The sequence below is a fragment of the Cucurbita pepo genome, chromosome 5, assembly GCF_057944985.1.
Source record: "Cucurbita pepo subsp. pepo isolate OVF chromosome 5, ASM5794498v1, whole genome shotgun sequence".
NCBI classification, from domain to species: domain Eukaryota; kingdom Viridiplantae; phylum Streptophyta; class Magnoliopsida; order Cucurbitales; family Cucurbitaceae; genus Cucurbita; species Cucurbita pepo.
Window position 1 is genome coordinate 1,373,861 of NC_141802.1, and position 22,761 is coordinate 1,396,621.

General features: G+C 36.4%; 3 protein-coding genes, 1 non-coding gene and 1 pseudogene across 5 annotated transcripts; 3 read left to right on the top strand and 2 right to left on the bottom strand.

Annotated features, from left to right (window-relative positions):
* The first annotated feature begins 325 nt into the window (after nt 1-325).
* On the top strand, nt 326-10,747 carry MSH4 (MUTS-like protein 4). Its single transcript, XM_087123758.1, has 24 exons — nt 326-481; nt 1,063-1,266; nt 1,373-1,408; nt 1,533-1,645; nt 1,771-1,816; nt 2,452-2,498; nt 2,669-2,776; nt 3,076-3,151; nt 4,565-4,637; nt 4,748-4,893; nt 4,971-5,056; nt 5,232-5,371; nt 5,545-5,684; nt 5,762-5,812; nt 6,587-6,650; nt 7,049-7,192; nt 7,270-7,337; nt 7,472-7,530; nt 8,105-8,261; nt 8,377-8,429; nt 8,510-8,608; nt 8,936-9,050; nt 9,129-9,251; nt 10,123-10,747. The coding sequence occupies exons 1-24, from the start codon at nt 416-418 to the stop codon at nt 10,285-10,287; spliced, it is 2,379 nt and encodes a 792-aa protein (XP_086979884.1). The 5' UTR covers nt 326-415; the 3' UTR covers nt 10,288-10,747.
* Nucleotides 9,462-9,763, top strand: LOC147792564 (signal recognition particle RNA). The gene has a single exon (XR_015421272.1).
* A 242-nt stretch (nt 10,748-10,989) lies between the features above and the next one.
* Nucleotides 10,990-12,980, bottom strand: LOC111785305 (large ribosomal subunit protein eL15y). The gene is made up of 4 exons (XM_023665715.2): nt 12,829-12,980; nt 12,425-12,591; nt 11,547-11,744; nt 10,990-11,395 (listed from the first exon to the last, which is right to left on the bottom strand). The coding sequence occupies exons 1-4, from the start codon at nt 12,830-12,832 to the stop codon at nt 11,150-11,152; spliced, it is 615 nt and encodes a 204-aa protein (XP_023521483.1). The 5' UTR covers nt 12,833-12,980; the 3' UTR covers nt 10,990-11,149.
* A 377-nt stretch (nt 12,981-13,357) lies between these two features.
* LOC111785304 (3-isopropylmalate dehydratase small subunit 1 pseudogene) lies at nt 13,358-14,457 on the top strand (annotated as a pseudogene).
* A 1,400-nt stretch (nt 14,458-15,857) lies between these two features.
* LOC111785303 (Tryptophan RNA-binding attenuator protein-like protein) lies at nt 15,858-21,180 on the bottom strand. 2 transcript variants are annotated; one of them, XM_023665713.2, is made up of 10 exons: nt 20,893-21,180; nt 19,166-19,225; nt 18,998-19,037; nt 18,238-18,416; nt 18,105-18,143; nt 17,789-17,875; nt 17,593-17,653; nt 16,972-17,096; nt 16,444-16,535; nt 15,858-15,987 (listed from the first exon to the last, which is right to left on the bottom strand). In XM_023665713.2, exons 1-10 carry the CDS (start codon nt 20,938-20,940, stop codon nt 15,984-15,986), a joined length of 735 nt encoding a protein of 244 aa, XP_023521481.1. In that variant the 5' UTR covers nt 20,941-21,180; the 3' UTR covers nt 15,858-15,983. The 2 variants fall into 2 exon arrangements, with proteins under 2 accessions (XP_023521481.1, XP_023521479.1); XM_023665711.2 differs by lacking the exon at nt 15,858-15,987 and adding an exon at nt 16,028-16,352.
* Between the last annotated feature and the right edge of the window lie 1,581 nt (nt 21,181-22,761).

The following is a 22,761-nucleotide window of genomic DNA, read 5'->3' on the forward strand; positions in this document are numbered from 1 at the left end:
AAAAAAATATGTTATTTTAATTATTACACAATTCTAATTTAATTTTGAAAATAATTTTGTTTTTGCCGTCAACAATAAAAATTCTAGCTGTAAAATTCATCCGACTTTTTTATTTATTTAAAGCAAATGTTTAATCCATTTATTAGATGTTTTAATTTTTTTTTTAAAAAAAAAAGTTTTAGTGGAAATAAATAGTAGTCAACAAAGTATCAACAAATAACAAATATGGAATTTCAAACTTCTTAATTAATTATTTTCTTGGAAATCAAAATTACACGCATCGGGCCTCTTGTTTCGCGCCAAAATTACAGTTCCAAGTCCCAGCAGCAAACGGGAGTTAGAGCTCTCTAAATAGAACGCAACTGAAGCGCGGAACTGAGAACTTGTTTGAACTGAGATCAACTGGAGACTGAAAATGGAAGACGACGGAGGCGAGAGATCGAGCTACGTGATCGGTCTGATCGAGAACAGAGCTAAGGAGGTATGTGTCTGCAATTCCTAACGATCGCACCGACCGTTCATTTCTTATTAAAATGCGGGAGGCGAAAAGAAACTGTTTACTACTGCATTTTCCTTTTTCGTTCTGTGATTTTGGAAACAAGAACAAGAATAGTTTGAGAGTTCTTTGATGCGACCACTTTCTTTATTCAATCTTATGTCATGGAAGAGAAAATGATATGGTAGTTCTACGGCCGAGTTATACTGTACTGTATCCTCAAACTAGATAATACATGTCGCACCAGATGATTTTAAATGTGCCACTGCTCTGTTAGCATTTTATTTAGTTTAAATGCGTTTGTATGAACTGATTGAGAACTGAAATAATGATTTATGTTGCTGAGAGATGCACTTTGGAACTTGTGTTTGGTATTAAGTAGATAATTCTTTAGCAAACTGGAATGATTCATAGTTGAATATTTACACCAATTTTTAAGAACCGGACAGATTGAGTTTACTTCATTTTTCCATATAAGAAATTGTCACGATGTAAGTTTTAACCGAAGATTAAGCTTCGCTTGCCAGCATAGGAGAATAGTTTAATTGACATCAATCTCCTGACAGGTTGGAGTTGCTGCGTTCGATTTGAGATCAGCTTCACTTCATCTTTCTCAATATATAGAGACCAGCAGCTCCTACCAGAATACAAAAACTTTGCTGCATTTCTATGATCCAATGGTGATTCTAGTTCCTCCCAACAAGCTCGCACCTGATGGCATGGTTGGAGTTTCTGTTTTGGTAGACAGATTTTATGTTACAGTGAAGAAGGTAAGTTCATATTCACCGAGTTCGTAACTCCTTCACTCAGCATGCAGTGTCAGTGAAGATTGCTTACTTTTACAGAGAAACTTAAATTGAATGCAAAACTCTGTAGGTTGTAATGGCTCGTGGTTGCTTTGACGACACAAAGGCATTTTCCTTTTTCTTTCCTCTCTTAAAGTTTTATTTTATGCATCTCAGTTTCATATGGTTATTGTATTGGATGCTGTTCTTTAATCAGTATGCTCAGATCATATCTTAGTCGAACTTTCCAGGGTGCTGTTTTGATTAAGAATCTGGCAGCCAAGGAGCCTTCTGCTCTTGGTTTGGAAACTTATTACAAACAGTACTATCTCTGCTTGGCTGCTGCTGCTGCTAGCATTAAATGGTATTTTCAGAACTTCAGCCTTCTATAAGTCACATATGGGAAGTGTTATCTATAGTTAACTAATAAGAAGAGAGAATTTTTTTAATGCTTAGTTGTGACTAATGATCCAGCTTCTTGATGCACAGGATAGAAGCAGAGAAGGGGGTTATTGTGACCAATCACTCTTTAACGGTAAATTTGCCTTTCTGAAATGGTAATGTATAGAATTCAATGGTTTGATTTTCTCCTGATGCTTGAATGAGATTTCGCTGTAAGACAAACGATCTCGTAGTGACCAATATAATTGAATTGAAAAGTCAAGTTTCTGTAGTTCGGTTAAGTTCTCTTCCCAGTTTTCTCGTGTGTAAGATTGCTGACCTAATGCTGGGAAATTATTTAATTTAATTTTTCTTTCCTTTCCTCTTGATTGAGTGCGTAGAACGGATGCACCTTATTTCCTCTTATTCTAACCTCTAGACAAGGCTTTTACTATGCATTGGTTGAGTTGCGAATCATTTTGACTCTTTGTTTATAAGTTTATTTAATTCGGTATGGGATTTCAATTTTCTCAGCAGCTCATTCCTCTTTCACCTTTTGTTGTTCTACTTTCTAGATTTGTGTTTTGAAAGATAAAGTACTCTGAACAGGACTAAAGATTCTGTCCTGTGGAGGTGTAATTAACTAACTTTAGGAACTAGGCTTAAAACAATGTTGCCTCTCTGATTCGAACATCATTTTTATTAGTCTTCGGAGAGAATATGAACGAGACGTTCATTTATTTCTGGAGTTCTTCCTTCATCCTGATGGTTCTCAGTTGTAACTTTTAGGTCACATTTAATGGTTCATCTGATCATGTGAGCATTGATGCAACGAGGTTCCCTCCATTTCTCTTTCCTTTTCAAATATGTGTTACTGCTGATCGCAATATCAATGTCCAAGTCATTGATTTATATTTTTCATACTTTTCGGAGAACATTTTCTTGAGAATTGGCCACAAAATGTTGGTTTCAAATTACTGATTAATGCTGAATTATATGCTGACAGTGTTCACAATTTAGAAATTATTGAGCCACTTCACTCCAACCTTTGGGGAACAAGCAACAAGAAGAGAAGTCTGTTCCACATGCTCAAGACAACAAAAACTATAGGAGGGTACGAGGATACCTTAGGAATGTTGATATATTTTTCTTCATTTGTCTACCAATTGCTGCAAAAATTTATTTTGTTCCCTCTTCGTGTTATCATCTAAACTAGTATTTGAAGTCCTCTCGTTTATTACATCTTATCTTGGGGCGGGAAGTTTTGATGACATGTAATTGACCAAAGGGAAAAAATTATTTTGATATGCAGTTATTGCCAAATGCTCGTCTAAAATGTTTTTAGTCCCGCTCGTATCTCAAAATTTTATGCTCTACTCTCTCACTGCAATTTTGGTCAAGTTTTTGTTACAGGTCTAGACTTCTTCGTGCCAATCTTTTGCAGCCATTAAAAGATATTGAAACCATTAATGCCCGTCTGGATTGCCTGGTTAGTATCATACATGGTTAATGTATTAGCCATGTTCATGGCGAACTGAAATTGTATTATTTGTTTGCTGTGAAATTTAGGCTCAGAAAGATTTTAGTTCTTATATACAAGTTTATGTGTTACGATCTAAGTTTGGTATGGAGTAAACCAGAGTAAGTTAAGGTATCGACCATATGCACCTTATCTGGAAAGAGACATTTTCGTATATGGGTTGCATGTCATTATTTTGGTAAAATGAAAAAAAAAAAAAAAAAAGGAAAACCGTACCACTTTGGCCATTACATATTGTCGTCAGTTCACGGTTTAAAACGCGTCATCTACTAGGGAGCGGTTTCTACACTCTTATAAGGAATGTTTTATTCCCCTCTCTAACTAATGTGGGGATCTCACAATCCAACCCTTATAAAGAATGCTTCTCACAATCCATTCCCTTGAGAGCTCAGCACACCACCCAATGTTTGGCTCTGATATCATTTGTAATAGCTCAAGCCCACCGCTAGTAGATATTGTCTATTTTGGCCATTACGTATCGTCGTCAGCCTCACAGTTTTAAAATGTGTCTACTAGGGAGAAGTTTTGATATCTTTATAAAGAATGCCTCGTTCCCTCTCCAGTCAATGTGGGATCTCATAAAAAGCTATTATACTTTTTGTGCATAGTGATCAGATGAAGAAAATTCAAGCGGCAGATAAAAGGCGTTTTATGTAACTTTTGAAGCATAATTGCTTTAGAACTTGCTGGTGATGAGCTTGGATACATTCATTTTAGCAGCAACAATTACAAATCTTCATAAAGAATGTTCACTTACTAGTAATACATTCTTAACCAGGCCATATCATAGGTTTTCCTTTCATGTTTGTTGTGATTTTTTACCTCTGTTCTTCCTCCTTAGAGAGTAGTTTTCCCAAATTACTACGAAAGAAAAACCTGTCAACATTGCCATGTCTTGACTGTATAAAATAATGGTGGGGGCAGACGAACTATGCTGGGGATGCTACAGAAATCTATGGAATCTTTTTCTTCAATTAATATCTATGGAAAGTATTCTGTTTCAACGTGAAGCATTGATTCAATTCCTATCAATTGTTACCCGAAGTATCTTCTTAAATTGAACTAACTATGACCAAGTAATGCATTAACGATGTAATTCAATGAATACTGTAAAATGAAATATTTCAACCTGCAGAACTTATTCTTATCGTGCTTAGAACTCTGCAGTATCTACTTTTGGAGTGTCTTCATAAATTTCTTGGATTAATCCAGGATTTCAACCACCAACTAGCTATAATAATTAGTAGCTCATATAATAAAAATATTTATTAAATAAGACGATTTGTTCACTTAAGACTTCAGTAGCTGCCAGATACTTTTTTGACAAGGTGCTGATCATAACCCTTTGTTTTTCTTTTCTAGGATGAACTGATGAGCAATGAACAACTGTTCTTTGGGCTCTCTCAAGCTCTCCGTAAATTTCCTAAAGAGACCGGTAAGCCTTTAGAAATCGTGAAGGCAAAAAGAAAATAAAATGTCAGTGTGAAATGAAAGATTCTTAGTTAAGTTCTTATACCTAATCATCTTTCCATGTTTTTAATTCAGATAGAGTACTTTGCCACTTCTGCTTCAAGCAAAAGAAAGTTTCCAATGAAGTTTTGGGTGCTGATAATGCTAAAAAGAGCCAAAGTTTAATATCTAGCATTATTCTGCTGAAAACTTCTCTCGAGGCATTGCCTTTACTTTCAAAGGTAGTTTGCTTTTCAAATCTATACACGGTTTTCAAGAGTCCTGCACATATTTAAGATGGCTCCGTTCAAAATTTCAGGTGCTTAAAGAAGCAAAGAATTTTCTTCTTGCAAACATCTACAATTCTGTTTGTGAAAATGAAAAATTTGCAACCATTAGAAGGAGGTATACTTGGCTTCTGCTAATGACTGCGCAATTCTAATTTTTATGAATTTGGACTAGTAAGCCAACATTTCTCACAGATATCAATTTAATGCTGAACGACACTCGCATCTTTAACCGTAGCCCTCAATAAAGGGACTACATATTTATGTTATTTCAAAGAACCTCCTTTTTACAGGATTGGGGAGGTTATCGATGAGGATGTTCTTCATGCTAGGGTTCCTTTTATTGCCCGCACTCAGCAGTGTTTTGCGGTCAAGGCTGGAATTGATGGACTGCTTGATATCGCAAGAAGGACTTTCTGTGATACTAGTGAAGGTTATTCTCCTGCTAATCCATTGATTCGATAAGTTAAACATCTTTGTTATGTCTTATTATGTGAGTAGTGAAGGTTATTCTCCGGCTAATCCATTGATTCGATTAGTTAACATCTTTGTTATGTTTTATTATGTGAGTCGAATATGAGTTATGAAAAGTCACCCTCATGCCAGCAATACATAATCTTGCTAATAAATACCGAGAGGAGTACAAGCTGCCCAATTTAAAACTGCCATTTAACAATAGACAAGGGTTTTACTTGAGCATTCCTCGGAAAGATGTACAAGGCAAGCTTCCTAGCAAGTTTATTCAGGTGAAGCACGACACACTTGCTTTCTTGTCGATGTCTTTAAAATTATTTGAGTCTCACCTTCTTCTCACAAAATTCAGGTCTTGAAGCATGGGAACAATATACGATGCTCTACTCTGGAACTTGCTTCTGTGAGTATGTTTATTATAGTAGGGTTGTACCCATAGATCGATGATCAGATAACCTGCCTATAATAGGAGATAATTGTGCATTTATATTAGGTTTGAAGTTAATTGTATAATGTTGATGCGCTAAAATATAGGAAATTTTTCTTTTACTAGGGTAGTGTCGTACTCCCTTTATTCACAATTTTGCTTTCATAAATATTTTTTTAATGCTAGTGGACCCACATCATTTTTAAAAGGATGTTGATGTGGCAAGCAATAAATGGAAGGAATATGCATACTCGTTTAGTACAGGAAACTTCCCCATAGAATGTCCTATTACCAACAAATAGTGGTCATACTATTCCTTTATTACATTTGGTTTACTTTGAATTACCACTAATGCAATTCAAAATTCATATGGTCTATAGTTGCTTTAAGTCTGTGAATTGCGCATGAGAAATTACAATGAAGGGCCTAATTTAATCTGCGAACTCGCTGTTTCTGTACCCTGATTGTACTCAATTGTTATGAGTGCTATCATTCTCACAATTATGATGTCTCAGAAATGATATAGCCTTAAGGAGTAGCTCATTGAACTATAATACTGAAGATTGCATGTCATCAAGATGGTGCATGGTTTGTAGTTTCACAAAATTCTTAAGCTTGGAGAAAATGTTGTATACGATTTTACACACCTCCAGTTTCTTTTCTTCTGAAATTTGTGATTCACATTTTTGTGTGTAGCAAATTATGCTGTTGAATGCAGCAAATCCCATGCTTTTTTTATCCCATTTGCAGCTGAATGTTAGAAACAAGTCTGCAGCAGGAGAATGCTATATACGGACAGAAATTTGCCTGGAAGGTTATCTCACATGCTTAATTATTTAGTAAATCTTCACCCACGAGCTACCAATGATTAAGTTCACCTATATCTCTGAATTTTCCGTTTACCAAGGAATGATAATATTGTAAAAAAACATACGAATACTCTATCATATATAGGATAAAAGGCCTTATCCTCATAGAGCCTCCACCCTACTAATTAATTTATTCATTAACTTCCTTTGTTTTTTCTTGAAATCTCGCACTCTGTCTCGAGAAACAGAGAATATCTAAATTTTAACTGATTTCATCTCTTTCCCTTGGAAGGAGGTCCTAACGTCCCTCCACTCGGGGGGAAGGAAGAAAAACAATTTCCTAGTGCAAACTTGTTATGTTATATTTGATTTTGAAGTTTGTCAGTAATTAGTTTATATACAGGACTGGTAGATGCCATAAGAGAGGACGTCTCTATGCTCACACTGCTTGCAGAAGTCTTGTGTCTCTTAGATATGATGGTTAATTCTTTTGCACATACAATATCTTCGAAGCCTGTGGATAGATATACTAGGCCAAATTTTACAGGTAAGCCAACACTCTCCTGCCAAATTTTACAGGTATGCCAACAACAAACCTATGATTGATTTTCCTTGTTACAATAGAAAGTGGCCCGATGGCAATTGAAGCTGCGAGACACCCAATCCTAGAAAGTATACACAACGATTTTGTTGTACGTCTAAATTCATTGACAATTACTGATAGCTGTAATGTAGGATTATTTTAAATGGAGACAACTTTTCTAGTTTTTGATATCAGTTCTTTGAAGTTCAGTATTTGATGGAAATTTAAGTTTCTTCCATGCAGGCTAACAGTATATTTCTATCGGAAGCATCAAACATGATAATTGTCATGGGCCCAAATATGTAAGAACTCGCCTCATGACGTGATTTAAGATTTTCCTACATAAAAAATGTTATTCATCTTCATGTTTTATCTTTGAGTGGTCAACTTCTTTGAAATAATATCTATAAAAGATAAGAAGTTTAAACAATTGCTCAGAATGGGGAGCATTTATGAACTAAAGTTGTGCACAGTTTGAGGTGCTAAAAGCATACTCTTAACTAACCGGTACCGTCTTTTAAATTTCAGGCAAGATTAACTACACAAGTTCGTTTTTCTTTTTTAAAAAGTCATATCATAAATAGTCTTGGGAATATTCTAAAAGATCTAAACATTATCTTTTTGTTTCTGGTAAAACAAAAATATTATTTCCACAAAATGTGCATGGTAACATTACTTAATATATTCATTGATGATACTCTAGGAGAATGACCTGAATCTAGATAATGGTAAGAACAACTTGGATATCATTTCAATATCTCTGACACAGTTAAGCCAAGGAAACTGTATTTATTCCTTCCAGTTAAGATTCAGGCTGCAATTATACAACTTGAAGTTTTCAAATGACTTGCACTAACGAGCTATTAATTCTTGCAGGAGTGGAAAGAGTACCTACCTTCAACAAATGTGCCTTCTAGTTATTCTTGCTCAGATTGGATGTTATGTTCCAGCAAAATTCTCAACCTTGAGAGTTGTTGATCGTATATTCACAAGAATGGGCACAGAAGATAGTCTAGAGTCCAACTCCAGCACAGTATTGTTTTCCTACGAAATTCATTTTCTTTTAACTAATAATCCATAGTTTGAATTTCAAAGCAAGGATTAACACCAGAAAAGCATCTTGACACTAGTATATTACGGGGTTGCAGTTCATGACAGAGATGAAGGAAACAGCTTTTGTGATGCAGAATGTCTCCCATAGGCAAACTAATCTACTGTGAACTTGAAGGACTCTCGAAATGTTCCACCATTCATTGAGATGTTTTGTTCACTGGCATGCAGGAGTCTCGTTGTCGTGGATGAACTTGGGAGGGCAACATCTTCTTCCGATGGATTTGCAATTGCATGGAGCTGCTGCGAATATCTTTTATCACTGAAAGCGTAATATGACAATGCATATTATTTTCATTTATAGTCTAATCAATCAGGTCGCAGATGCCTACTTATAACCTAAAAACACCTATTCTCTTATCTCTCATTTAGACATCAGTACTTGTTTGTAATTTCATTTATAGTCCCTTTTCCACTATCCTTTATGCATTGGGGTTTAGTTTTTCTAAAGGGTTGATCTGGTCAGGTCATCGACTTTAGTCTATAGGTAGTTAATTTGACTATTTGAGTAGATTTAAGATTTTCGATTACTATCTGTTCTTATACTCACTTGTGAACTTCAAAATAGGTACTTACCGCTTCCTTTCTCTTCCTCAGCTATACCATATTTGCCACTCATATGGACGGCCTATCAGAACTAGTAACCATCTATCCAAACGTAAAAATTCTTCACTTTCATGTTGATATAAGGAATAACCGTTTGGATTTCAAGGTAACACTAGGCATTTCCGTAAATCTATTATCTATGTTACCGTCGTTTGTCTGACTGATTATTTGAATCATTGATTAGTTTCAACTAAAGGATGGAATTAGACATGTACCACACTATGGCCTTCTATTAGCAGAAGTGGCAGGACTGCCAAGCTCAGTTATTGAAACTGCAAAAAACATTACTTCCAGGATCATGGAAAAGGTACTTACTAATACTCCAAAATTTTCCAATTCATGAACACATTACTCTTGTCCCACTCTAAATAGGAAAAACCAAAATTCTTTTTTTAAATCTATCAACGAAGACGATTCAAGTCTTTTCAGTTTTCGTAAAAGAGAACGCCCCATTCCCACATCGATAGATTTGATGCTAGATGAAGTCTTTATAAGTAGGCTGGCGCAACAAGTGATTGCCGAGCTCGGTAATGCTAGCTTGTAACCCAAATGGGGGCATCAAGGTGGTTGGAGGTTGGCTCAGCCCATCTGGTAGGGAATATGGGGTTACTCTCTGGCCCGTCCGTTCCAAGTAGGGAGTTGGGCCGTTGTCTCTTGGCGAAGGCCCAGAGTCAGCGGTCCCTAGAGGCGAAGGGAACCGCGTGAGGCTGGCTTCACAGAGCAGCGTCACTTTCCTCTCCCGTCGGTGGAAGGATAGCGGGCCGGTTCTCCATACCCGAACATACCCGATGGGTAGTCCTCAGCCTAACAACCACTTTTTTTTTTTTTTTCTTTTTTTTTACTTTTTTTTTTTTTTTTTTACTTTTTTTTTTTTTTTTTTTACTTTTTTTTTTCTTTTTTTTTACTTTTTTTTTACTAATTGGTAACCCCCCTTTTAAGAACCTTTCCCTCTAATTACTAATTAACCATGTTACCTTTTTCTCTCAAATTTTTTTAATGGATAATGCTTCTTGTTTTTCAGAAAATTTTGCAACCAAGTACTTAGATTCTATTATGTATTTTGTCTCCTTAATATTGCTTCAGTTTTAAAATTTAGATTAATTTTATTGAGAAATATATTTTTTATTCCACTTTGAATCTCATTTCCATTATATTATTAAATATTTCAAATTGTTTAGGAAGAAAGACGGATGGAGATAAACTACTTGCAGTACCATCCTATTAGAATGGCTTATAATGTAGCTCAGCGGTTGATTTGTTTGAAACATTCCAGTCATGATGAGGATTCAATCCGAGAAGCATTACAAAACCTTAAAGAAGGGTACATAAATGGGAGGCTATGATATTCTCGATAAAGTTGGTATGTAAGACAATGTATACAATGTTTTGTACCATGCTTGAGCTGCAGTTGATGAAACTTGTGCCATTCATAAGAGACCTACCAGCCTTACCTTTATGCTTTGTTCTCTTAACACCTTGGGGAAGCGGATTAGAAATTCTAAAATCATCATTTGATGATAATATATAAGCCAATGAATTAGGCTAACATAGTTAGATTTGAGAAATAATCATTAAATAAATTATTCATTGGCATTTCATGTGTTAGAATGTAGTTCATCATTTATTAGAAATTGCAATCATCTTAAATAAATTGAAACTGAAACTATATCATACTACCCTAGATGAAAGATAAAAATTTGCCCAAATCTGAAATAGGAATATTTTTCGAGGCGGCAAAATTGATAGATGTTTTATTTTACGACTTGTTCTGTTTTTAGTTATTAATTATCAAGAGATGTTTAACATTATAGAGAATTCAAAACTTAACTGCTGCTACAAATTTAGATATTAAATTCACGTGCATTTAAAAAAATATATATACAGAAAAAGAAAACAAATTCCAAATTTTTTAAACAAACATGGGCATTGCATTTACACGTTTAGGTAAAATAATCTCATCCTAATTTTCATTCTTTAATCATAGAAGCAAGAAAAAGTTAGAAAAATTATAACTTAAATGGTTATGAAATCTAAAAAACAGATAGTGCGATGAACAAAATTATAACTTAGTTTAGAAAAATCCTGACAATTCTCGATGTAAATATAAAGATGGAAAAATTCTAGATCGAAGTAGTATCTTCCACTAAATTCTCCAAACAGAAGCAGATAATAAGGATACCAAAACATAGAGAAACATAACCAAAATCAACGGTAACGACGAAGAGAAAGAGTGTTGTTCCTCTTCCAGGTTGCTCTGCGAGAAGGCCTGGCCTTGTGGTGCAAGTGTCCTTTTCCACGGAGTCCCCTGTATTTCTTGCCAGCGGATGTAAGCCCTCGGAGCTCCCTGTGCTTGTGGACTGGATTGCAGATCCAGTTGATTCTTGGGTCATTGCGAACAGCATTGTGGGCAACATCAACCAATATCACCTCATAGTACTTGTAAGTAGAATCCTGTTTCAGTGTCAAGAACAGTCAGAATAGAGGTAGGGGGAAAGACAGAATGAAAAGCAAGAACATCTTATAATAAGGTCTCATCGTATAAGTACTCCTAAACTTGGGTCATTACGAGAAAAGAGAAAGGAGGTATGGTATAATCAATGACCTCGTTGATCCAGTATGAATTGAGAACCCTCAGACCACCCAACTTTCGTCCTGCTCGTTCTTCTGCAACTGATCTCTTGCTACGCTGGAACTTCAATTGAGTAACACCCTGGTTGGTTGGTTTTCCATACACAATACCCTTGGGAACTGGCCTCTTCCTACCACCACGCCTCACACGGACTCTGTAAACAACATAACCCTGCAACCAATTTCTTAAGTAACCATTCGAGGATGAGAGTAAAATAAATATCTTCACAATGCCAAAAAAATAATAATAATAATAATAATAATAAATAAACAAAGCACAACCCAAAGGATATTTCATTCGTAAATATGGTTGATTACAACATAATCATATTCTCAAGAACATTCTAAACCCTATCAAAATTATGGCAGATGCGGACAACCAGTTAGACCGATCAAATGCAAAGTTTATCTGTAACTTCTAAACAAGTAACGATGGGAATAAAACATATAGAATAACTAACAAATAATGAACTGCATCGACCTCGACAAAAGCAAGATTCAGAGGAAGAGAATTCGCTTGGTTGGGTGACCGAGATTGAGTTCAATTTAGCCAGTCTCCGGATGTATCCAATCATTGTACGAAAATCCACAAAGAGTGAAGTAAGCGCATAAGGATACCGCTTATCCAACTCAGACGACCTTAGTAACTTGATAACCGAAAACATGCTACTCAAATCACCTAAGGAGATCTCTGCTAGTCACTCTAAAGCGTAGTACAACAGAAATAGTACGCACGTTTGAGAAACCAATCATCAAGTGAAGACCTCAAAAATAAATTTCAAAACGGTAATGCTTGTATGAATCTGCACTCGAAACTGAATCTCAAAATGATCAAAGATTTTTTTTTTTTACCTGCTTGGCCTTGTAGCCGAGACGGCGAGCCTTATCAGGGCGAGTGGGATGATTGACGCGGACAATGGATGGATGCTGGCGATACTCCCAGCATCTCACCCTCTGTAGGAACCGCATCACATCTGACTGCTTCTTCCTCCATAGCTCCGACACGTACTTGTACGCCCCTATTTTCCAAGTCCCAAAGTTTAATCAAACGCAGATACAACAATCTACACTTCTCCATAAACAAAAACTGAGATATTTCGACTGCGTTAAAGATAATAAATACAAGCAGCTAGAACATTGATTCGAAAACATGGGACAAGGTCGTCATACAAAACGGAAATTGCAACAAAAAGGAGAATTGTTTGAATGTGTTGAAAAAAAACCTAGAGAGAGAGAGAGAGAGAGAGAGAGAGTACCCATTGGATCGGAAAGAGAACTTGCAGGGAGGAGTCACCAACTAGGGTTTTCGCCCGGAGAACCCTAGTTTATATAAAGTGCGATTTTTCTCATGTTTCGGATCTGGGCCGTCCATTCCGCTTTTGAACGACGTCGTTTATTTCTCAGAGAAAACGCATCTTGGGTTTCGATTGTTGGGCCGAATTTCTCCTAATGGGCTCGTTTACATTGACTTGGGGTTCATTGGGCTTTGCCATATATTTTGAACCCACATTGCTCGCTGTATTCGTGCCCATGCAGCCCAAACATCAAAAAATCATATTGATCAGTAGCAATCAAGAAATAAACTAAGTTTTAAGTTTTATTAAAATTAAAGATTTGAAAATATGTATATTAAAATGAATTAAAACCAAAGTAAATGATATTTAAACTAATTAAAAAAATTGGTTTTTTATTCAAAATACAAGTGGTGGCCTTTTATTCAAGGTATCTATATATATATATATATATAATAAAAAATAAAAAAAAAAGTGGCATTTTATTTAAAATAAATCAGACAGAAAACACCAAAAGGAGTCCCTTTTCTCCCCTCGCATTCTCTTGGCAAGAAATGACAATGGCGGCTTCACTGTATCTATCTCAAAGCCCTATCGCCACTGCCACCCGTCGATCTTCACCCTTCATTTCCCTTCTCCCTCCTTCTCAATCCATCAAATTCCCCTCTCTCCACTGCCATACCCTCAAAGATCTTTCAATCACCGCCTCCCACGCGTCGCAGCGTGCTGCAACCATCATCCCGCGAGCAGCCGCCACACCGTCATCCGCCGCTTCTTCAACCACCGTATTTCATGGAAGCTGCTATGTCGTCGGAGACAACATCGACACTGACCAGATTATTCCGGCTGAGTATCTTACTTTGGTCCCCTCAAATCCTAGCGAGTATGAGAAGCTCGGATCCTACGCCCTAATTGGCCTTCCTTCCTCTTATTCCACCCGCTTCGTGGAACCTAACGAGATGAAAACCAAATATTCCATCATAATTGCCGGCGACAACTTCGGCTGCGGTTCTTCACGGGAGCACGCGCCGGTTGCGTTGGGAGCGTCCGGTGCGGTGGCTGTGGTTGCTGAGTCGTACGCCCGTATTTTCTTCCGGAACTCGGTGTCGACCGGAGAGATTTATCCATTGGAATCGGAAATAAGGATCTGCGATGAATGTAAGACTGGCGATGTGTTGACAATCGAGCTGGCAGAAAGCCGCTTGATCAACCACACGACGGGAAAAGAATACAAGCTCAAGCCTATTGGGGATGCAGGTCCTGTCATTGAGGCTGGTGGGATTTTCGCATATGCTAGGAAATCTGGTATGATTCCAAGCCTAACGCCGTCAAGTTGAATTTAAGTTCTGGGGATCGTGGGAAGTAATTGTTGTTTTGCTTGTTAGAGTAATTTATTTGCTTGCTAATGAGCTTGGAATTCTGTGGAAGTGTCTGTCTTGGCCAAGTGTTTTAATGAAATAATAACGCGGACTGAATAGATCCGCCATATCTAGGAACCAAAAATGGTTATTCTCTGAATTGAAGCAGCTTTTATGTCAGCATTTGATTACAAATTCTGGAAAGTTTGATTTTGAGATGTTATAATTTTCAGTATTTGCTTCTCTTTCAAAGTTATAATTTGATTCTACATTGTGGAAAGCTTGTGAATTTTATTCTCACATTCCCAATATTTGAGAGCACGCAGGAGGATTTGTACCCTTTTTTCTGTGTGGATGATTTGATGATCTCTTACTTTTAATCTTTGCGTGATTTCAATGTAAATGAAGTATTGTCATTAAATTTTGGAACTAACCAGTCATAGGGCCCTATTAGTCGAGTGATTGACTGTTAGCCTCAACTCTAGCTAATAAATTTGGGACAGAGTCTGAGGTAGTTGTAGTTCATATTCTCTATATGGATGGAAATATAGTTGTAAGATTTTCAAACCATTTATCAACAATGGTCTTGGCAAGGCAATGTAGCTACAACTTTTACTCTGCATCAAGTATCTTCTGGATTGATGTGGTTCGTCATATTGAATCATTTTGCTTTTTGGCAAAACTGGAGTTGTTTCTAATCATGAGCTTTGTGGTTCTGAACTTGTTTTAGAACTTGAGCTTCGTACTTATCTGCATTAGAGTTCTTAGAGCTATGGAATTTTAATTTTCTGCCATACCGCTAGTGCACTTTCTACCACCAATGGACTTCTCTCATCTGAGGTCCCTCATCGGGTAGAGAAATTGCTTTAAGGTCTGTACTCTGTTGAGTCAAGAACATTCTTCTCCTAACCTGGAACCAGTCTCCAATTACAGCTGAATGATTCTCTTGACATTCTGAAGGAATGGCATATGTTATTATCTCCCGAGGTCTTATTCTGAGATAATGTGGTCCTATCGATGAGTTTTGTTAGTTGTTTGTTACATCCATTCTTTAATGATAATGAAGAAGGTTAGCTGGTGACAAGTTTTTTAGGAAGCTCGCTGCTGCCAATCTAGCAATGGTTACTTGTTTCTTTTGCTCAACAGAAAAACTCAAGTCAATGAAACCCCCAAGCATTAAAGATATGAGATCACACTTCAGCGGCCAATTTCTTATTACAATGTTTTCGACTCAATTTCTTATTATAACGTTCGAGGAAGACATCACAAAGGAGGCTCGAGGGCTTGTTGCCGAAAGGCGTTTTTTGGTCTCCTAAGGCAGGTGGTGCTTGTGTGGTGTGTGCTACGACGAAACAATGGAGTGAAAGGCCGTTATCGGCATATTCTACAATACGTAGCATTTTGGGGTCGCAAGTTTGACATAGTTAAGTTGAGTTGAGTTTGTGACAGTGAGACAACCTTGTATCTTCCACCTTGACACAATTAGTTACAAAATTGTTAGATCATCTAATTTACATCAAGGTTCTCTTCAAATATTATTACTTTATTGAAAATTATACTACTTTTTAATTGCTTTCCTCAAAATAAAAATGTAATTGAATCATTAACCGAACGATCCTTATCGTCAACAAGCTATATCGATCCGTAGAAATGGGACTCCTGAATACTTCAAATTTAACTTCACTTGTTTCTTATCAATTCAGAAATCTCAGTTTTAGAAGTTACATTCAGAGAAAAAAGTCCTTGCACTTCTTACATCCTTCACCTAAGACAGGTACCAAAAAAAAAATTAATGCATAGATAAATGATGCAAATCCCAAATTACAAATCTGACATTCATTCAAGTTGGGAAGATATCTGCAGGACTTCAATATATAAAATAAAATTCAATAATCAATAAAAAAAAAAAAAAAAAAAAAAAAAAAAAAAAAAAAAGAAAGGCTTTCCAACTCAGAACTAAAGCTTTGTACCAATTTTGGGGTAGCTAAACACCCTGGGAGATTTAAGATCTAAAATCATACGTCTGTCAAGATTATTGAAGATAGAATCACAACATAAGCCAGAAAAAAGAAAAAGGCAAGCTGAACAAAGAACTTTGGATTTTCTCTCATATTTGGGGATGTAACGGCCCTACAAAATTTGGTACATTATCCAATAAGTTCAAAGCATAAAAGAGGAACCGATATCTTCCACAGCTTAAAAGAATTCCGATAGTAATTACCTCGCAATACGCTGAGAAAGTCGTTGAAATGGCAAACTCTGGATAAAGACCATGCCTGGTCCTGTTAATGTGGCTGTCACTAAGTTGTCACCCTGAAATTTAACAATACGGTTTGTTAAAAGATGACAGAAGTGTATTCCATACAGATACAGAGAATGCCTGGCTAAAGCTTAAGAATGAATTTGAAATTGTTGGCCAAAATTTCCTTCTTCATAACCAGAAGCTTCTGCTATTTTTATGATTTCTTTTGAAATAAAAAAAGATGAAAGAAGTGGAGAAAGATGCCCACCCGAGAGAAACCCACAAAGGTTATAGAAAAACCTCCCCAAAAAGTAGAGCTCTACCATCCCCATCTAACAAAAGCTTGGTGTGTAATCATACATTGGATCTTTATTTCAAGCAAGGCATAACCTATAACGAGTTATCTTTTGCGTAGATAATAACCCATAAATCAAATAATTGCTTGGCCAACGAAGAGAAGACATGTAATGAGAAAAAACAAACTCTATAAACATAAAGAAATCTTACCCCAAATACTGTTCTTCTCACAGGACCATTGTATTTGATTTGGACATCAATGGTGGTGGTCATAGCCAGAATGCAGGAGATATCCACTGATAGAACTTCACCAACCTCGAGATTTTTCTGTACGACTAGCAGCACCCGAAAAGCTTTTATAATCAGCTAACTTTTATCATACATTATTAATTTTATTTTCCATCTTTAAGATTGAAATAAATATATCAATATAAATAAGGTAATCTCATTCTCTTTTCTAGGCATTGAGTATATCATACTAAATTAATTACCATAAATCTCTGAAGAAAAAACAAACACCAGCAATTAAATTAATATTACAGAAGTTACTCCATCTACTTTAAGTGCGATTACAATCTGAATCCAATGTAACCTATTGGCATAAAAGCATATGAGTTGGCACAATTTAAGGTCAGCAGTTGTGATGTGATTGACCCCATTACAAGTGTGGAAATAAATCTTAATAACAAAATGATACATGAGTTGCTCTAGCCAACAGGTGACATGAAAACTCAAAGAAGAAACTCAAGCTTCTTTTCAGGTTTTCATGATTGCATAACAGAGGCAAAGAAGTCCTTTGGAGAATTTGCTAAAATAAAATGAAGTGCATACCAGATCCACCTCCAAGAATGAAAGCGAGCCCTTGGCCTGATAACTTCTGTCTAAGAAACCCCTACAATAACATCCACAGTAGAAAGAGAGTGAGGAAAAGAAAAACAAAAAAAACGTAGGGAAGAGCAAAAATTAATACCAGAAAGCAGAGATGCATGGAGCAGTTTAGCCAATAAGGAATAGTAAATCAACTCACCTCCACACTTGTGGTAACATTGCGTACTCTGTGATAAGCTGTGTCGGTAACCTTAACATCATTAACAGAGCAAAGGAATGCATCTGGCTACGTAAGAAAAATGAAGCAAAAATTATCAGGCAACCGAGCTCAGAAGAAGACAAATTGAATAATTGAATTCAAGACAACTAAAATTTAAATGTGTGAAACATATACATTTAATCTCTTTCACATACAGTGAGAGGGAGGGGGAAGGGGACAACGGAAAATCAGTTGTTAAGAAAAGTACCAAAAGAAGCTACTAGGCAGAATAAACAAAGTAACCAATATTCTCTACCTGGCATAGCAGCTCTCCACCAAACATTGCCATATCAATCTGAACATAATTGTGGAAACATATATGACACTGAGGATATTGATGAGAGCACTTTTTTTTCTTTTTCTTTTTAATAATGATAATTATTATTTACCGGGAGAATCCTAGCAAGAGAAGGTGCAGCAACTCCAACATATCCATCACTTGTACCGGAATTCCGAAGAATGATGCTAGTGACACTCTTGCCAAATAGCCAATGCCAAACACCCACTTCATTTTCCGGGAGAAAAACATTTTCCATCTCAATAGACCCAGACATGAAGCACATGGAGCCTGCAAGAGTAAGTGTATCAGTTGCACATACAATTAACAGGTAACAAAGAAACAAGAAACCGTTCAGTTTCACCAATCAAGTAAAAGTCGATGAACCATATGAAAACCTCAGTTCTTCTCATAAACATAACTTCTTGAAATAAAGAAAGCTGTCATGACTATTACTGCAAGTTTCCTATGAGCATTGAGAATAAGTACAGTTGAAACAGCAGATAAAGAGCATTAACAAATCATCAAATTGCCAACGTTCTGTATATCTAGTGCCGATGTATATTGACCAACACTATGGGGGAGAACTTGAACCACTTGCTATTCACAAACTATAAGGATTTGTTTTTACAAAACAATCATTTTATGCAAGTGTCCACAGAGTGTTGATATTGTGTACAAATTAAAAGCACGTAGAATAAGTGTTGTAGACATATTGGGTTGATATCCGAAACATGTTAAACATGAACCTGACCCAAGGGAAGTTTTATAAAAAATAGAAAAATTGTCTCTCTATGAAGAGATAGAAAGCAAGACGAGTGTATCCAAGTAAAAAAAAAAAAAAAAAAAAAGTTTATTCTAACACAACTTACCAGGCCTTGCAATAACTTTCTCTTGTGGCTTCAGCATTATCTGCCAAAGCAAAATGAACAAGAAAACAAAGAGATACAGTACTAAAAGAAAGACCAAAACTATGAAAGTAGTTCACCATGATGCCACTATTTGACACATAACAACAACAACAACAATATATTATATACCTGTACTACTTGGGCTTCACCACCCAAAATCTGAAAAGGTATCATTGCGTCTTGTGGACTCTACAACAAGACGTAGAACATACCACTGTTAGTAAAACAAAAGTAAGAAATATCATACACTAGATTACAATTCAATAAAACTTAATGGGAACTATTAAAATTTAATCCTTCCAAATCTTCAAGAGAGAGAGAGAACAATTTCATTGACAAATGAAATAAAATGAGTAAAACACTCCTAGCTACCAAACGGTGTATTCAAATCTTCAAATATTGTAGTGTTGAAAAAACCAATTCAAGGCGATCTCTACATTAAGAGGGAGAGAAATCTTATGTTAATCCATTGATTTTCTTCTGCTTAGAAAATAGGATGCCATCCAATGCATGTGTGCCATTTTGACTGCTGAGCTGACTCAGAGTAGTTGTTCGCCTGTCATCAACCCATATCACTTATTTTAAGGCTTTTTGCCAGATCACAAACATGTATTCTTTAGTGTGCGAACTGTCATGTCTAAAAATTTTCTTTTAGTTGACGTCCAATATCCATAATTTTCACTTATGCCAATGCCGATTGTGGAAGAGTTGGATGCCGGAATACCCATTAGGCCAATGTTCTGATCTTTTGGTCAAGGACATATGCCTTAACTAGTTGAACAATGCTCATGTTGACGTTATTATAGTTTAGGTCAACTTTCTGAAACAATCTACACTCTACGGTCTTCAAGAGATTAGGTAGATGGTAATATCCAACCCAAAGAACCCATAAGGAGATATTGTTCGGTATACTACATTGGTTGTAGAACGAGTTAGATGTTGATTTGTAAATGCTTAAATGTATCACCTCTTGAGCTACTTTTTGAGATAAAAAAAAAAGCCCATTCCGATCATATAGTTATCAAACTTCAAACCTAGCTACCATACATGTCCATTCCACAGCCCCGCAAATGCATCATGGATGCCAGTGATACTATTTTCTTTTGCTCTAGAAATGAGATTATGTTCTTGATGTTTTGTCTGGGCTTAAGATCAACAAGAGAAATGTTAAATTAGGAGGCTCAATTGCGATGAGGAGAAGCTCAAGAGTCGGGCGGAGGTGGTGGGTTGTGAAGTTCGATCCTTTCTCTCCTCTAACGTGGGTCTCCCTCTTGGGAGTAATCCCAAATCCATCTCCTTTTAGAATCCAATGGTGAACAAAGTTATGAAATGTTAGTCTCCTGGAAGAAATTTTTTTTCCCTCTAAAGCTGGGAAACTAACTTTGATTCACTCTGTTATAAGCGGTATTCCTATTTATTATTTCTCCTTTTTTAGAGTTCCATGCGCGGTTTGTAAAAATATTGAGCACATTTCAGAAAGATTCTTGTGTTTGTGCTTCAATCGATGTATCTAACATTTGGCCTGTGAGAACAAGGTTAGTAAGAACATAACTCACACGCATATCTAATGAATCACAAAATGTCCTCCACCGATCAATAAACCCCGCGTTCTTTTTAAACGTTCAGAATTCAAACCAATGAGATTCGTAAGGAATTAAAACGCGTTTTTCACAAAAGAAAAGCGGCAAACGATCACACACGCGATACAGACGGTCAGGAAAGCAACCTAAACTAAGAAATAAGACATATAATGAACATTCCAATTTCATCGTCCAGAATTTTCCAAAAACCAAGCAGGATCCAGAATCAACTTCAAATTAGAAACAACAAAATGATAATCGAGAAGGAGAGAGCACCTGGTAAACATACGGCTGAAATGGCGTTGAGAAGAACGGAGCAGCCATATCCAGAAAACACTACAATTAAAAAATACTAGCGATCGAAATCGAACAGAAGAGCTCCAGTCCAAAATCTATGTCACCATTAATACAGCCGAGTGGCAATTACGGGAGGAAAATTGAAGAAGAAGTTGAATTGAAACAGACCAGCTTCTTTTCCTATCTTCTTTTTTGGGGGAAATTTAGGAGCAGCTAAACTACTTAAGTAACCTTTCCGCCAAATATTGCAAACTAACGCAGTTTCGCTATGACTTGTGTATCAATTAATAGACAAATTAGGATTTGATATTTTTGCTGGCCTACGCGAATCCATGGTGGAGTCCACGTGGAGTAAGCTAATAACGTGGCGTTTTTTCATTGGTTACACTATGTTTGATGCCACGTAAGAAAACAGGGCCGTGATGGCAAACGTGTTTGGTCTGATTATACGACGTCGTTGGTGCTTCAGCCTACTGGGCCTTGTTTACATTATCTTATGGGCCAGCGCATGATCCATAGAGATGTATCGGCGCAGGTTAGTGTCTTTAATTCTCCGTACATATTTAATATAGCCGTACTGCTTTTTATTCGGTTAATAATTATTTATTTTTTAATTTTTTTAATTTTTTTTGGAATTAGTTAAGTCTATAAATACTACTCCTATCAATGAATTTTTATCTACTCTTTTTACATATATTTTTCAAAATTATCTAAAAATTCCAAACATGGTATAATTAATTAAATTAAATCACCCTAACCAAAGTAATTAACTTTAGAATGCAGAACTCCGACATTTGTGTCTGTTGTTCACATTGGATACTCACAAACTTACCACTAATTATAGTTTGCCAACAGTTGATATTGTCAGTTTCACACACAAGCAAAGGGTTATTAACCTTGATTATGTCTAAACTTTCGAACATTAAATTTGTTTATTTTGTTTTCTTAGTTGAATAAAGTCCGGGAACTGTGGAGATTTGAATAAAGTGTGAGAAAGAAAGGAACACCAATTATTGCAATCTCGCATGATTAATTATGTTATCTTATTCTGCAAACCAAAAACATTTATGCTTTTAATCTCAGCTTACAAAACCCTAATTCACTCACACTCGACCTATTAAAGAAAACATTGATTTTTCTAGCCGCTCATGGACTACTGCTAGCATTTATTTTATGCTTGGACTTATTATCTATCGTCATCCGCCTCACAAGTTTAAAAATGTCCACTATGAAAATATTTTAGTCTTACTCCGACTATTATGTCGCATTGATGTCTACTGCTAGCAAATATTATCAGTTTTGACTCGTTATGTATCGCTGTCAGTCTCATGATTTTTAAAACGCGTCGGTTAGGAAGAGGTTTTCACACTCAATGTTCGTTTCACTCTCCAACCAATGTAAGATCTTACAACTTCTCGTCAATCTCTCTCTCGTCTCTCGTCTGTTTGTCTGAAAGTGAGAGGATGATGCTTTTTGGAAGGCAATAAGAGCAGGGCCAATTATTATGTCTGGTAGAGAAAGATTCTGATTGCTTAAAAGGGACTTATAAAACCCTTCAACTCAAGTAATCAACATATTTGGAGAGCCACAATCTCGATGCCACTGCTGCTCAACAAACATATTTCTCTTCACTTTCCCTTCACGATCAAACCAACCATTCCTTTTATATCTCTTTTGCCTGATTCACACCGGCAGCCACCCACCACCACCACCACCACCACCCCATCGTCTCCTTACTTCGACCGCCCATGGCTGCCACCGTCGCATCGGTTTTCATATACAGGTATGTTCCATAAACAAATTCAGAGCTTTAGATTCTCACCTTACTTTTTCAGCTTCCTTCTATGT